This window comes from Epinephelus lanceolatus, chromosome 16 (genome assembly GCF_041903045.1).
Source record: "Epinephelus lanceolatus isolate andai-2023 chromosome 16, ASM4190304v1, whole genome shotgun sequence".
Classification (NCBI taxonomy): domain Eukaryota; kingdom Metazoa; phylum Chordata; class Actinopteri; order Perciformes; family Serranidae; genus Epinephelus; species Epinephelus lanceolatus.
In genome coordinates, this window is record NC_135749.1 from 18,230,796 (window position 1) to 18,247,500 (window position 16,705).

At 41.1% G+C, this 16,705-nt stretch overlaps 2 protein-coding genes across 3 annotated transcripts in view; one reads left to right on the forward strand and one right to left on the reverse strand.

The window, feature by feature from the left end:
* Positions 1-2,226: 2,226 nt before the first annotated feature.
* Positions 2,227-10,065, forward strand: adnp2b (ADNP homeobox 2b). Its single transcript, XM_033637141.2, has 4 exons — positions 2,227-2,508; positions 3,404-3,524; positions 4,956-5,060; positions 6,587-10,065. Exons 2-4 carry the CDS (start codon positions 3,417-3,419, stop codon positions 9,440-9,442), a joined length of 3,069 nt encoding a protein of 1,022 aa, XP_033493032.1. The 5' UTR covers positions 2,227-2,508; positions 3,404-3,416; the 3' UTR covers positions 9,443-10,065.
* Positions 10,066-10,644: 579 nt separating this feature from the next.
* ggcta (gamma-glutamylcyclotransferase a) overlaps positions 10,645-16,705 on the reverse strand; it is a 9,255-nt gene continuing 3,194 nt past the window's right edge. The window contains exons 1-5 of one of the 2 annotated variants that reach the window (XM_033637142.2): positions 16,465-16,593; positions 16,042-16,184; positions 13,141-13,286; positions 12,921-13,053; positions 10,645-12,788 (exon numbers count right to left, since the gene is read on the reverse strand). In XM_033637142.2, the coding sequence (XP_033493033.1) occupies positions 12,663-12,788; positions 12,921-13,053; positions 13,141-13,286; positions 16,042-16,164 (528 nt within the window). In that variant the 5' untranslated portion in view covers positions 16,165-16,184; positions 16,465-16,593 and the 3' untranslated portion in view covers positions 10,645-12,662. Of the gene's footprint in view, positions 12,789-12,920; positions 13,054-13,140; positions 13,287-16,041; positions 16,185-16,464; positions 16,594-16,705 lie in introns of those variants that run through there. The other variant, XM_033637143.2, reaches the window with a different exon arrangement.

Genomic DNA, 16,705 nt, shown 5'->3' on the forward strand with positions numbered 1-16,705 from the left:
CTCCATCTCCTGCTACCATATCTTGCAGCATCTATTTATAAATGTGGTTATCTCGCCTGTTTCAAACTCACCAGCCGTCTTTATATTCAGTAATGAAATACATTTAGAGATGGAAATTGAGACGAGGTTGTCAGGGTGATCGGCTGGCTAGAGAGGAAAAGGGAAACTTCGGTAATTTCCATAGCTGCATGGAAATTTCCGTACATGTCTGTCCCTGAACATGACACTCTGCTCTCACCTGCGTGTGTAGCTTCCAGTAAGATCTGTGCTTGTTTACACAGCATGGTGTAGTGCTAATATATTTATAAATAATGAACATCATATATTGCTTTATCCATTGCTTACTTTGAGCCTCAACACTAGTAAAATATCAAGGCAGATTAATTTATATACGTGTAATGTGAAGCCATTGATTTCCTCTGCTTCAAAATTAATTAGCAGCCGCTGAAACATTTCCTCGGTGTTGCATGTGAGAGAGGATGCCAGCTCAAATATTGCTCCAAGAGGAGCCATTATACCTTCAATTAAGTGTCTCATGTTAGCGTGTTTATTAGAGGTGATGGCTGCATCTTAATTAGATTAGAAATAAGATTAATAGAAAGGTGGAGAGTTCACATACTTTGCCACTCGCTGCATGTCACCATGGTAAAACAGCACGCTTGGAGTGTACACAGAATTATTGCGCATTTGATAGTGGTGGGGGTGATGGTAATAAAAAAGCAAACAACTTAGTAGTCTGCCTAGGAGTGCATGCTCCTGCACACACGACAATGCAGAGCAGCATTAAGATGAATAGACTTTACAATTACATGGCTACAACACAGATGATTGATTTGATATTACTTGAGGAGGAACTTGATTCACAGCTTTTTGAATGAGTGACTGAGCAAGTATGAATGAACTCTTAAGTGGCTGGTTGTGATTGGTGATATAACCTTGAACTGATCTGACAACAGGGAATCTGACAGTGAGAAATCTCCTTTCCCTTTCTTTCCTCTCTACTTTGGGTTTAGATATCATGTCATCTAACCGAGTTGTCCTTTATCGGGAAGTGTTGCAGACAGTGATCAGCTGCAGCATGGAGCCATTATGAATGTTGACACTTTACCCTCTCATGTTGCTCCTCTGTTTGCCCAGGAAATTAACTGTAATGTCTGTCAAGAGGGCACAATGGTAGATGTGACCTTGTTAGTCAAATTTTTAATTAGGTCGTTACATCACTTAAACTCCAAACTGATTCATGCAGCAGAACTTCGAGAGACATTTCCAGTGGTCAAGTGAGGATTTGACCGATGTCAGACATGGGTGCATTGTAGCAGCTATCAACAGTATTGATCTGAATAACAGATTGCGTTCACATCTGGGCTCGTATTGTGAAATGGCGACTACAATGATTCTGTAATCACAGGTGGTAGATTGACAACACAAGAAATGTTAGGTCATGAGTCCAACACGAAGTAGCTTTAGCATCATTGCTTTAATGAATCGTTGATTAGGTCGCCAAACAAAGTGACCTCTGTTCATAAAGGCTAATTGGTAGGCCGTAATCCGAACTCGGGTTTCGCTTTACTCGCACAAGCGCTAACCTGTTTGTAAGTTGGTAGGTGGTCGAACATAAATTTGTTAACTTTTACAAGACTTGAGTCTTGGAAGTAGCTATGACTAACTATAAGAATAAAATTAATAAAATAAAATTAAGTTTCGCTGTAAATTGGCATACGGTGGCAGCTAGCCATTTTGTTTTTATGTAATCGTTAAACATATGAAAAAGTGCTAAAACTTGATGCTATGCTAGCCAAAACACATCCAACCCATTAATTTCACTCATTCCCCTATCAAAATGGTGGTTCGCTGTAATTGGCTAAAAAAAGTAGCATGATATGACGTCACACGACAAAGTCCCACCCATTTAGCTCATTTTCACGACAGCCCATTGGTTAGCCTCATCCATGTACCACGTGACTGCCAGTGGGGGTCGCAGTAGCCACGCCCCCCGACCTAGCTATGTGTTGTAGAATGGAAAAGTCCAATTAACAAGTGAGTTATGACATGAAATTCAAAAACAGGGGGGTGAAATGCATCACATGGACTGTGTGGGACAATGGCTGACCGTGTTGGTGACAGAATAAAAAGTTATTCAGTTTTTATGCTGGGACGCCTCCCATTGGTCAGTGTGTGCAGTATGCAAATGAGGACGACTACGTCAGATCCTGAACTTGAGCGCCATTTTTTCCTCCATAGGAGAAGAAAGGGACAAAAGCTGGACCAAAAATAACTTCTCTCTGGAAGAGGTTCGCGAACATCATCTTTTACATTTGACCGCGCGCTTCAGACGTGTGTGTGTGTGGACAGAAGATGCAGCGCGGATGAGTATCTGTGTGCACCGCTGGCAGCAGACGCAGCTCACCGACACACAGAGCTGAGGGCCGGTGGAAGTGGAGATCGTTAGCCCTGTCGGAGGTGGCACAGCGACAACTAACGTTAACCTACACCGAGACATTAGCCGAGGTAAATATCTGCGAGGAGGCTGTGGGCATCCTTAAGTAGGAAGAAGCGGCGTGGCCGGTGTTACCCGGCTCATCACTGTCAGCGTGCTACCACAGGCTTTTTCATGACTGTAGTGAGGGCAGCATACACTCCTCTCAGCAGGGTTAGCATGCATGACAAGGGTTTTACTTTGTATGTGATTTAAATCAAACACTTTCACTCTCTGAAATAAGTTTTTCTTGCCCATCATTAAATAGTTACTAATCATATATTATTCACACAGTGTGTTAAATCATCTGTTGCACATTAATTGTTGTGTTTATAAGTGAATTACCACGATGCTTATGCAGACATAATAGCCATGTAACGTTACAGTCATGCTGCTGATTTTATTCTCATTTTTATATAACTGAGTGGGTGAAATTTAGGGATGTTATCTTTATGCTGCAGTCACTATTTTACCACTCAATTCTCACCACAGTGTGTGCTTTGTTTTTGTTTGCAGTATGACACTATAAAATGGACCACAAGGCGTTTAATAACTTTTTATTTTTATTAACTTTTTGTTTACTTTATTGTTTATATGCACACTGCAAATTGAATTGATTGCTTTTGCTTTTGCCATTCTTCCCAATGTGTGCCAATTTCTTTTTGCTTCTCTTTTTCATACATTTCCTGTGCACCAAATTGTACCTAGGGCTGCAGGATAAAGTGGAAATTAAAGTATCCCTATCAAATAGTGTTTACTTTAGAGGCTATGGCTGGGAAATGTTGTGTTTATTTAGGGATTATTTAGTTCAACAATATTTCTCATGTTTTTAGAATAATTATGTGTGTAAATCATAGATGGATTAATGTCGTTCTATTTCAGTGGTGTTAACGCTCCCTAAAATTAAAGCTTTTTTTCTCCCACAAGGCTTTGAGGAATAATGTATCAGGTTCCAGTTGGAAATATTGAGAAGATCAGAAAGGCTCGCAAGGCAGTGAAAAACATCCTGGGAGAGATTGGTCTGGAAGACTGCCAGAACCTGTTGAAGGTATGTTTTATCTTGCAAAACAGTTGAAGATGCCTTTTAGGATTAGGCTCTGATCTAGAGCTAGTATATAACTGTAATTAACACTTCATGTAAGATAGGTTTGCTTTGATATAATGGTTTATAATGGTCTTTTACTATTACTGAAGAAACAAATGTTGTGTTTCATATGGCAGTACCAATATGTTATCTGGTGATATCAGTCATGTTTCAACACTGTGTTGATGTGTAATGTCAGCCATTAATGCAATCAGCACTAAACAGTGTGCAGCCTCACAGTTTAAAATTAATATAATAATTCACTTAATGGTGAAAAATGTTTTTTTTAATTGGGGTATAAACATTTGAATACAGCCACATTTGCACATTAAAATCAGATTTTAATGTGATGGTTATGGACACATTGAAAGAGCACCATTCAGAGGGTTTTTGGTCTATGGTTGTTATGGCAACAAGTAGGGTTGGGCGCTATGATGTCATGTTAAGTGTCAGAGATTTTCGGTGGCATTAAGCTAATGTGGATATTGTTGCAAATCAATGAGCAGGGCTGCTTTCTGGCTGTGCTGGATTTGCAGGATTTTTTCCCAGACAGCAGAGATTGTACACATGACAGTGGCAGCTTGAGGCATTATGTAGAAGTCAAATTGTGAAAGATGATGCAGTCGACATATATGTGTCAGCTATTTCCTAATTACACTGCATGTACAAGTGCAGAGGTTTAACACAGAGGTGAAAATTAATGACGTACTGCTTTGAGGTTCTGTTTTGTTTTTTTGTGGGGGTTTTTTTGTGAGTTTGCACTTAAAATTTTCAGAGGGAAGCATGTCACCTTTCACTCCACCATATTTATCTGTTGGCTGTAGTTGCTAGTAACTTTTCAGATTAAAATATTTTATGTGAAAAATGTACTCAGTTGTCAGTTTATTAGGTATATTCACCTAAAGCTAACAGTCTGATAAAATTAATCCAGCCGTCATTTAGATTTTGTTAAAGCTGTTTTAGAGATGTATTGATTCAAATTAAAGGTGGTGCTGCATTACACAGAAAGGTTCTTTTAATTTGTACATTACCCTCATTGCTATAAATGGGGTGGATTAAATATTAGAAACATCTCTCAGCACAGTCCAACACAGACTGTTGAATCAACACCAATGTAAAACAACAAAAACTGAACATTATAACCTTCATAAAGGTTGGATTTATTGCAGGGCTTTTTAATTATACTGCATTAGTTTTAGCTATTAGGTACACATTATAAACTGGCGATTCCACATATGATTAATTCACACAGTGTGATGCCTTACTGTTGTTGAAGCTGTAGGCAGAATGGCCTTACTTACTTTGAAACAGCTTTGACTGTATGACTTTTAATTGACATGTTTTACATTGTGGCTCTGTTAAGATTTGTTTGTTTGTGTGTTGTTTACTGTTCAGGAGCTCCATGAAAACACTGAGAAAAACACAGATGAAGATGAGGCCTTTCAGGAAACGGAGTGGTTTGATTTCACAGATGGATTCAACGGCAGGCTTCAGAAAAAGGTGAATGTGACACATCTGGATGATTATTTACTGATTTATTTGTTAGATGATTAAAACTGTTGCTGACCTGTCGCTGGATTATTAAAGAGGAGAATAGTCATTCCATGCTGCTGTAAGGGATTTTGCCGATTTTCATTTAGCTTTGTGTCATAACAGTGTAAATGAAATGTGGTGAACTTCTCTCCATCTTGCCAGCGCCCAGATCTCCCTGTCCCTACATTTCACATCATCTGGCAGATTTGAAATGACTCTAGGGCCTTTGCTCAAACTACACACTGTGCTCGCACATTTGTGTTTGCCTGCCACTACGGATGAGGCTTCAGCTAATGATAATTTTCATTGTTGATTCATTTGTTGATGATTTTATCAATTAATGAATTAGTTAGTTAAAAATGTCAGAAAAAGTCAGAAAATGGATGAAGTCCTCAAATGTCTTGTATAGTCCACAACCCTAAGATACCCAGTTTACTGTCATAGAGCGGTAGAGAAAACATAAAATATTCACATGTGAGATGGTGGAATCAGAGAATTTTGACTTTTTTTTCCTTTAAATAATTACTGAACCTGATTAATCAGTTTTGAAATTAGTTGGTGATTAATTATTGCAGCTCTACCACAAACACAGAGTACAGAAGTGGACTGAGAGAGAGAGGGAGAGACGGAGAGAGGGAGAGAGGGAGAGAGGGAGAGAGAGAGAGAGGGAGAGAGAAAAAGAGAGAGATCCCCCCCCCCCCACAAAAAAATAGCTGACTCAGAAGCATGTCTTAGTGCACTGTTTGGCTGTAATACCAGAGTTTGTGAACAGGAAGTGGGCAAAATGGAGGCTTGTAAAACTCAGATGAAACTAAAACTAAGCAGTGCTGATCAGATATGAACCAAGATTCTTTTACTGCAGTGCCTATTTCTCGCCTAATATGTTTTCGGAAACATATTTTACTTTACTGTTAAACTGTTAGGCAATACATTTGTTAGCAGTCTGCCGCCATATTGTCAAAACACAACTCACTCACCAGTGGGAGGTTTTGTTTTTTTTTTTTTTTGTTTTTTTTTTAAGATATTTTTTCGGGCATTTTAAAGCCTTTAATCGATAGGATAGATGAGCGCGAAGGGGGGAGAGAGAGAGAGAGAGAGAGAGTGACATGCAGCAAAGGGCCACAGGCTGGAGCCGAACCCGGGCCACTGCGGCAACAGCCTTGTACATGGGGCGCCTGCTCCACCACTAAGCCACCGACGCCCCACCAGTGGGAGTTTTTACTGGTCCACTGCAGCACAGTGCATTCTTGTAGTTGTTTTTCTACCTCTTGAGCAAAAGCGAATTCCACAGCGCTTTCTGTTTTCTCTGGTCATGTAGCACTAATTTAAAAGTAATTGCATTTTTCTCCAGTAGAGACAGCCCCGTTTTATGAAAAGACCCATCATTCCACCAGTGAACTACTTCTTTAAGATATATGAATAAGTAGTATGGATGTTATATACGTAGTACACACTGGGCCCAAATTTTAATCTTTATTTTTCTTCCTCTTCAGTGGCCTTACCGGTCTCGGTCGCTGTGCTGTAGCCTGTGCAAGTACTCTTCGCAAAACATCTACAACTTCAGGAGCCACGTCTCCCGCTGCCATGGATATGTGCAGTCATTCTGTGCGCTGGCGCCCTGCTCTCAGTGCCTCTTCATCGGACACCCGAAGTATCTCAAGAAGCACATGATGTTCTTCCATGCCTCCTTTATACAGCCACAGAGGGAAGTGTCTCAGCCCACCCATCGTGGAAATGAGCGGTATCAGTGTAGAAGATGTGGATATCCAGCCTCCTCTATCTTTACGATGAAGAAGCACATCATTCTCAAGCACCTAGCCGGTTTGGCTGAACAGTATATCGGTTACAGATCACACCTTCAAGGGAATACCACTGTCAGGGTGTATTGCTGCAAGGTGTGCAAGGTGAACACTGGAAATCTAGACCAAATGTTGCATCACATGCTGGTTGAGCCCTCACACTATTCAGTCAGCACACAAGTGCAAAGTTTGATTTATGAGAACAAGAACTATACCATTAGAGCAACACCGAATGGGAATGGCGTGTTTGTGACATTCCCAAGTATTGCTCCTAAACCACAGCAACCTCAAGTGTTCAACAGTAAGTCCTTGGTTTTACCAAGTAATGGCCAACCTGCTGGGACTGTGGTGGCGTTACAACAATTACAAGGAACTACAAACAGTACTGCTACTCTGATTTGTGCCCCTGGAACCAACCAAGCTTTTCTGCCCCCTCAAGCATCAGCGCTAGTGCAGCTAGCTAGTGCTGAAGCTAAAGGTTTGCTCCAGCCCGGTGCCACGATCGCCCTCCGAAGTGCTTTGCCCCAAGGCTCATCTATGGTCCAGCTTCCCACAGTGTCTAACGTGTCTCTGAAACAGGCACCTGTGGCTCTAGCTTCTACTCAACCACAACCGACCCAACTTACTCCGACGCAGCAAATCCTCCTTCCATCAGGACTGCAGGCCAATGTTGCAGCTGGACCTGGAACTGGAGCTGTATCCCAGCCTGCTGTGGTCACACAAAATGCACCAACGAACCATACGGCCCTACAAGGTACCATGCTGACGTCACAGTCCCTGCTGAGTCACCTAATCCCGACTGGCAACAAGATGAATGGCATGCCCACATACACTTTTGCTCCACTGCAAGTAGCAATGCCCGTCTCTCAGAGCACAAGTACCCCTCTCAAGTCTGTTGAGCAAACAAGGAACTCCACACCACAAACTAAGAAATGGATTACCTGTCCTCTCTGCAATGAACTTTTCCCCTCTAACGTCTTCGACATGCATACAGAGGTCGCTCACCAGGCAAAATCCACCACAAACAAGTCAGAAAGTGTGGCGGCGCGAGCAGCATTCTTGAAGAAAATGCCGGACAAAACTGTTAAATGCCTAACGTGCAAAATTCTACTATCAGAAAAAAGTGTCTTCCAACATCTGCTGCACGGCCTGAGTTGTTTGTACTGCTCAGCTTTGTTCTTTTCAATCAAGCAGCTTGCTGAGCATGTAAAGCAGCACAATCCCGCAAGCAAGGCGTATTGTGATTTCCTGAGGCAGAAGTACAGGGTCTACTCCAAAGGGGTTGGAGGAATCCTGTTCCCTTACTTTGATGTCCACACCACCGCACCAAAAGAGGTCCTAGGAGACACCGAGGTCAACCTGGCCCTAGTCACAAACTCCCTTGACCTGATCTTCTTCAAGTTGCAGCCGAGCAGCCAGCCAGAAATCTGTGCAGCACCTGTGAAAATCAACAGCTCATACTGTCCCTTCTGTGACGAAAAGTTTCAGAATGAATCCAAACACCTTCAGCACCTGAAGCAAAAACACTTTGTAGCACCCACCATTCATGCTATCCTCAAGACAGAGGCCTTTAAGTGCATATACTGCAATGGTGTGTACACAGGAAAGGTCACCCAGCAGGCTGTGATGCTCCACATTCAGCGATGCCGGTGTTCACCAAAACAGCCACAGCCACCTAAACCTACAGCACCACCACCACCACCACCACCACCACCACCACCAGCACCACTGCAGCCACCAAAACCAGCTCAGCAGATCAGTCAGCCACTCTACTTTCTCCAAATGCCGCAAGGGCTGACTATGAAACAAACTTTAGCTCCGGCTCGTTTGATTGCAGCTCCACCACCCCGTGTAGAGACTCCAGAGACAGAAGCAGAGCTGCAGTCTAAGAAGAGGCTGGAGGCAGCATGGAGGGAGGTGATGGAGGCCAACAAACGAGAGCGAGAACAAAGGGCAGCCATGCGCAAGAAGCGAGAGCAGGAGAAGTTGGTGCCCCCACCAGAGCCTGTGGTTCAGCTCGATCCCACAGTGAAGCTGATGTTGGAGCCAACCTCCGCAGAGCGCCGCAACAGCGAGGAGCGCAGAGACTTCATATCTAAATACTTCAACCTGAACCCTTACGCGACCAAACCCGAGACTGAAGAGCTGTGCAAGAGGCTGTCTCTCACCAAAGCGGAGTTGGCGGCCCACTTCAGCAAGAAGCGCAGCAAGTGCATGAAGAGTCTCAAAAAGAACACAGCTGCTATTCTCCTCGGCTTCAACATGACAGAACTGAGCAAAGTCAAGCACAATCTCATAATCCCTGAACAGGAGCCACCTGCCGATCCCACAGAGCAGTCATCCGATGATACCTCAGAAGAGCTGGCTGACGATATCACGGAGCAGCCACCCTCTGATCCAATAAAACAGCCACCCCCCAATTCATCAGAGCACCCGCGTGCTGATGCAACAGAGCAGATGGAAAATGGTGAGGACGGACCAGAACCGATGGATGAAAGTGGAAATGAGAAAGTTGCCGATGGGGAACAGGTGGAGCAGATGGAAAGTTAAAAAGCAAATAATGCAATCGCAGATGTCCCTGATTGAAAACCAAGATACTCTACTGATGGCCTTTTGTGTTGATAGTCACTAGAGGAGCTCATCCTGCAGTGCATACAATGTATTACCTAATATACAAGTTACTTGTAAGTGAGGGCAGTCTCTTAAAGTAGCCCACATCAATAGTGCTTTGTTTGACTCCAGTATGTTGTCAGTGGTCCATATCCAAATTTCCATATAAACACAGAGAAAATGATAATAAAAGAAAACAGATGTGTCGTCTTTTAGATATGATGGTGTCAAACCGTTGAGCTGCTGGTTACAATCTCTCATTCAACAATGGCTACTGACTTCAACTCAAGCACTGATTTGCTCCTGGTAGCTGATTTTCTTTTTTGCACCCTTTATTTAAGCCCATTTGTACAAAATTGGGATTCCTACATCTTTTCTTGTTTGCTTATATCAAGACTTAAGTACACGCTTTAACTTACACTTAGATTATCATTATATTATACTTTCCTTTTTGTAAATTGATTTGTTTTTTACATATTTGGACCTATTTGTGTCATGTTCACAGCTTTGTTATTTTGCTTTGTTTTTTTCTACCTTTCAGATTGTTCACACCACTCCTCCCCTCCCTACATTTAAATCGGTTAACGGTAAAATGTTTTAATGCTCATCAACTCCTGCAGAAGGTTAACGTACATCTTTCCGCTTCAAGCCAAATTCTTAAGAATGTACAAATGTTTGAGTTGTAAGGTTGCTGAATTCTCAATGGACTCTTGGTTTTCATACATCTCCGACCATACTTGCATGAGCCTTTGTTTTGACGTCAGATGAAATTATGATTTGTGCCATTGTGAAGTCTACATATTTGCATAGACTTTTGGACATTTACCTAGAGATTTGACAAAATATAAAACAAGTTATTGGGTGTTCACCATATATCTGTTTTTTTTGTACTACACTTGTATTTTCTATAATTCCTAGAGGATCAAATGTTGGGAGAGGTACTAATTATCATTCTGTCCAAGGCCACTGTGTTGTAACAAATAAAGTGGTTTCCTTTTACGTAAATGATCAGCGATTTTTATTTTTATTTCTTAATAAAACCTATAATTTAAAATCTTTGTTAAAGTACCCCAAGTATGATTATTGGTTTATCAGCAGGAACAGAACACATTGGTTAAAGTCAGAATAAATGCTGACGAGAGTGAAGTCTTCTTTCATCAATGTTTAATATTCCCCTGAGAAAAACTGAAATCAAACAATGTTCTGCTCTTCACATACAATTCAGTCTTCCATTGTGGTGGCTCTAAAATAAAATAATAGTCCCCTAGCAGCTCACAAGCTCAAGATGAGAGGGCATGTGTTGGGCCCAGACAAATGTCTCATGAAGTGCATGCAGTACCAACTTCTGGCCACACGATGGAGTCAGTTCAATTTCATAACTGGGTCTTAAAAGCTTTGAATTTAGAAATACTGGTAGCTGTTTGACAAAGAGAAACTCAACTCAAGGTCCAGTTACGAGCTCAGAAGACTGAATCTCACAGTCTTCATCACCATTACATGACACATTATGATTTAATAAGTATCATTATACTATTACTACTTACATTACTGTAATAATGAAGGCTGTGAGATGAGGTGGAAAGCTCCAGAAACTGTAAGTGAATTAATAAACTTCAAGAGATACAAAGGTATTTTTAAACCCGGGCCCTATTTTCCCATGGTTTTATATCAAAAGTCAATAATGGGAACAGCCAAAGCAGCGCAACAGGATCTAATTAGAATCACAAGTCAGTCTTTAGACGCTTTGCTTAACTAAATCAGAAGGTGTAGATCTCTGATTGTCTGGTGGCAAGACTAGGATCTAATGTAAACCCTACAGGAAATGTCCTTTTTCACAGCAGACAGTTTGACTTGTAAATACACCTGTGGTTTTCCTACTATGACTTGTCAAAATATCTGCATTACGTACATCAAAAGGCTCAGATTGTTACTAGAAGTGTTTACAACATTATAGAGAGGACCCTAAAGAGACAGTTTGTGAAGTTTCATGGTGAGACAGGGTCTCTCTTTGAGCGTGACAAATAGGCCAGATCAGCAAAAGTTAAAAAAAACAAAAAAACAAAACTTGTTTCACTTTTATGTAGGATCCTTTCCATAATGTTGTCAGACACTTTAATAAAAATCTGAGCCTGTCAGTGGCAAAAACAAGCACTTTTAACGGACTTAAAGTGACAGTGCACAGTTTCCCATAGGTATTACATTGAAGCCTGCCTCACCAGTGCTCAGTACTGGACCAGTTTTAAAGACTGTTGTCTCCATTAGTCACTTAGACACATAAACATGGTAAAATAAGATCCAGGGTCAAAAACACACAAGTTTCCCTCAAATAGCTATCCTGCACTCTGTTTTGTTTTCTACTCTGCTCTTTGTGTTCTCAGAATTATAGCTAATAATTGGACCTTGCAATGAGGTTGGTTTTATGCCTCCACATCAGCGATTGCTGTGGCCTGAGGCATTATGATGTCATGTTGTCCGTCCATCCATCCCATTCTTGTGAAAGCAATATCTCAAGAACGTCTTGAGGGAATTTCTTGAAATTTGGCACAAACGTTCACTTGGGCTCAGCAATGAACTGACTGGACTTCGGTGATCAAAGGTCAGTGTGATTTTGAATCTGTCTCATTCTCGTAAACTCAATATGTCAAGAACATCTGAAGGAAATTTCTTTAAATTTGACACTACGTCAACTTGGATGAAGAGTAAACTGATGAGAATTTTGTGGTCGAAGGTCAAGGTCAGTGTGACCTCACAATATATGATTTAGGTCATAACTCAAGAATTCATTCGCTAATTATGACATAATTTCACACAAATGTCTGATAGGATAAAATAATGAAGTCATGATATTTTATGTCCAAAAGGTCAAAGGTCAGCTTCACTGTGACATCATAACATTCTGCATAAAACACTTCTCAGCGCCATCAAGGAAACATTTGGTCAGATGTGGTGACTTTAATCTTGGGTGTCCACCTTGAATCTGTGCCGACTGTATAGATCTTCTGTGCTACCTGGTTGAAGATGTGTGTGAGCCATCTATGTTTTTACATACATGTATGTAAACTGTAGGTACAATTTGGCTGGTTTGCGGAGCAAACAACTGGAAAGCAGTAATTGTAGTTGTTGGCTGCTGTTTCCAAAGTCAAGAATGTGAACTTTGACTCTACTTCATGACTGTTCTGATTTGATCAAGGATCGAGGGGCCACTGTAGTTGTTGGTTTGGATTGCCTCCAGCCTCCTCAAGTACTCCGCCGGGAGTCCGTTCTGCTCTGCACCCAGACACACCACCTTATATGAAACACAGAGAGATCAGTCAGGGACAAGTCAGCTGGACGGTGTCATTTATGGCATGTTGTAAGATTTAATAGCTCTGTAGTGTGAATGTTTCTGAACCATATATTTGTGTTTACTTGCACACACCTGTTTGTACTGAGGAGAGGGGAGGCAGGCGTGGAAATTGTTCATCTGGTAAGACCTGCAGAGTACGAGTCCTTTGTCAGTCTCCACTGAAACCTCCAATGGAGAGTACTTCCCCAGATTCACCCCTTCCTGGCTGAGGACACAAAGAGAAGAACCACGCTGCGGTTGGTTTCAGTGACAAACATTAACTTGTACACGGGTGTGTATTAATGTGTCTCACTTGTCGAGGCTCGGGAGGTTGTCGTTGCTCAAAGTCCAGATTACCCCCCACACTTCTGCCCCTGGACAGGACTCGATGGTGGCCACTCCACCATGCCAAATGTTGTCCACATGTTTCTCCCACAGGCCAAAGTTCAACTTATAGTCCTGCACACACAAACAGGGGGTGGTGATGGGGGGGGGGGGGGGGGGGGTAGGAGGTAGAGGACAAAAGGCTGTGAACAGTGATGAGGCATTGTGCATTTTAGACAAAATGCCTTTTATTTCACTGTGATGTAAAGAGGGACGCTATGTTTGTGTTTTCAGCAGCGTCCCCTGTGAGCCTGTTTGCTGCTGGTCGTCACAACATGACGGCCACAGCACGCTCAGGCCCTGTTGATTCAGCTGCTTCTAGTAACCATGTAGGTGGGCTAACTTGAAAAAAAAATAATGGAGGCAATATATCAACATATGGTGTTATTTGCCCTTACTAGAGGTGAGACCAGTCATTGTTTTTGTCACAAGTTAGCCTCAAGTCTTTGCACTCAAGGGCCATGTCAAGACAGGCAAGTGCTAAATCAAATCCCAAGTGACACTTCCCAAGTCCTAAATTTTGAGTTTCAAGCCCTTACAAGTCATGACATGCACTTAACCGACTGTAATGACATTTTAACAACAGAGTAATATTATATTAAATTTACAAAAAATCATGAATGCTTCTTAAAAATGTGTAATTTATCAAAATAAGTTTGTTGGAAGTTGTTGCATCTCCATCAGTAACTTTAAATCCCCACGTTTTGCATTCTGCCATTTGGTTTTTGAGAGCACTGAATAGTTTTTTTTTTTGTTTGTTTGTTTTTTTTGTGGTATCATTTTTCTCCAGATGGCGCTCAGTAACATAGAGTTAGTTCTTCATGGTTTCCTGGGATGGATGTTGTGGGATTGGACCAAACAAAGTAGATCTGGGAATTAGGTGTAGACTTGCTGGGAGTGAACAGCATTAATGTTAATTGATTCGGGAAATAAAGGGAGATGAATTGATTCATGGCACACTTTTTACTTAACATATCTTTGGGCTTGGTGAAAGCTACCCTGTATTTTCATATCAAAAGGCTCAAGTCAAGTTAAAAGTTGGGTTGCAAGTCTATTTTGTTTTTTATCGAGTCTTACATCATCAACTTTGTGATTCCAGTCTGACTCAGGTCTTAGTTATGTTACAGGAGCGCAAACCTCTGGCCTTTACCCACTTAGTCACTCCCTGCACATTATTAAAGATTACTTATCAAAAATCTCATTGTGTAAATATTAGGGCTGATTATTATACGTGGATGAAAAAAGTATGCGGTATGGATAATGTACTTTTCATGAGTGTGAGTATCATCCAAGTAAAATGGCAAGATCCATAATTGCGATGAAGGAAAATCATCATTTGGGTAGCTGTGTTCAGTCTCTTACTCTTGTGATCTGAAGCTCAATTCTGAGGCTGTTCTGTTAATAGTTTTTTAATAATAGTAAATATAGCAACTTAATCAACTCATATCAATTTAAGGTTTAAATAACAGTTTCTGGTTTGGCTCTGCCCACATCTAATTTAAACCCCACCTATTACAAGTACAGACAAAGATACAGATAATGGTGTGCTGGCTTACCCCTATTACATATTTTGTAAAAGCACCAATAGTTCACCCTACAGTATAATCATGATATCGATATCTAAGTATCTGGTAAAAAATACTGTGATATTTGATTTTCTCTATATCACCCAGCTCTACCTGGAAAACATAATCAGGGGCCGTATTCACAAAGCTTCTGAGCACTAAGAGTTGCTCCCAGTGACAAAATTGTAAGAAAATTCCTGGAATTGTGACCTTTTCTTAGAATTTCCCCTTTAAGTTAAGACTAGGTCCTTGTAAAGATTAAAGTTATTCAGAGAACATCTTAGACCATAAAAGAACTCCTAAGGGGAAAAACTGTTTGGGGCAGGGAGGACTTTTAAGAGGTCCTTAATCAGAGAAGATAATGGTGGAGATACAAAGAGGTACAAGAGGTAAATGAAATGCTACAGATTAAATCGTGCAGGGATAATATGATTGATCTCATTAGGGATACACAGGAAGGTCCCACTGAAATACAACATCTCCTCTTTCACAAAGTCCTGGTCAAGACGGCACAAACAGAAAAAATTCAATTGTACTTTAAAGAATAAAATAAACTATGTAACACAGTAAAACACATGCAATACATAACAGCAAGACAAGATTTGAGTCAAAAGTTTTTACAGAGGGGATTTTTTTTTTGATCTCTTGTCATCACTGCATTAATAAATTTAAAAAAAAATCAATTTTCACCATGTATTTAGGAATAAAATTGTATATAAATTAGGCTATTAATGGTACACAAGCGAGTCCATCTGTAAACACTTTCAGAATATAGATAGGAATAAAACTGGGCAGTTTGTTGGATGTTAGAGTTACTGAAAAAAAGGTAATGAAATTTTGAGAAAGTGGCCTTTAAAAATATGTGCTGTAAAATTCCATACATTTTTAGACAAAAATAAGACTCCACAGGTGAATGAGGTAAAACTTCATACAAAAAAATATCACCATTGAACCTCCCCTGTTTATTACTTATGTTTAAATATGCTGATGAGTCATGATCTAAATAACTATGATTTTTGTTTTTTTTTGCTTACACTTCCAGATCAGAAACCTGAACTAAAATAAATATTATGTATTTTGGACATTTCCTTTGCACTAGTCTGACAGGAGACATGTTAAGGCAGCGTAACAGCCTAAACTGAGCAGTGCATGAAACACCACAGAGACACTATGGTACATTCAGAGGCAATAAGCTGACTAATGTGAGCACATATACACACAGCTCGTCACCACCTGACATGAAGACATAATAAAATGATGGTTACCTTCAGTCTGCCGGTGGTGCAGAACACAGCAGAGGGGTTTGCCAGCTGAAGTCTCTCCTTCAACAAGTTACTGCCAAAGGCGAAATACATGAAGTGACCGGCTTCACCGTGGAAAACGGACATCTTACAATATCCGTGGGTTTCTACGAGACGAATCAGAAGATTAAATCTAAAACTTGATATCGGTGTGTCTCCGTCTCGCCGCCGTCGTGGCAGAGACTGGCAGCAGTCTGGCAGGTGCACATCAACATCCACTGAATAATAACTCGGATGTGAGCGGCTGCTGCAGCGCCCTCAATATTTGTTGAGACATTGTTCAGAGATGTTCATTAACCTGCCAGGAATTGCTCCCATAATAACCACCATATACAGGGTGAGAGGGAACACAGACAGGATGCCACCTTTTGGGGTGCTGATGATTACCTGATGTTGAAGCTGTAATATTTAAAGAGGTCACTTTAATGTACTTCCGGGCAGGATGCAAGGCTATTCAAGAGAAGGCTGACACGCGGGGTCAAACATGGGGGATTGCACATGCGCAGTAAAATCTGGTCTGCACTTCCTCAAAAGCTCAGTAGATGGCGTGAGACCGCGAAATGAAGGGGATGTGCACATATACATATATACGTAGACGCCGCATCAAGTGGGTTTGCCCCATCGATAT

Coding starts and splice junctions, on each gene's coding strand:
- adnp2b (XM_033637141.2), top strand. CDS start 3,417: ATGTATCAGGTTCCAGTTGGAAATATTGAGAAGATCAGAAAGGCTCGC. Junction 3,525..4,955: donor ACTGCCAGAACCTGTTGAAG/GTATGTTTTATC, acceptor TTTACTGTTCAG/GAGCTCCATGAAAACACTGA. Junction 5,061..6,586: donor ACGGCAGGCTTCAGAAAAAG/GTGAATGTGACA, acceptor CTTCCTCTTCAG/TGGCCTTACCGGTCTCGGTC.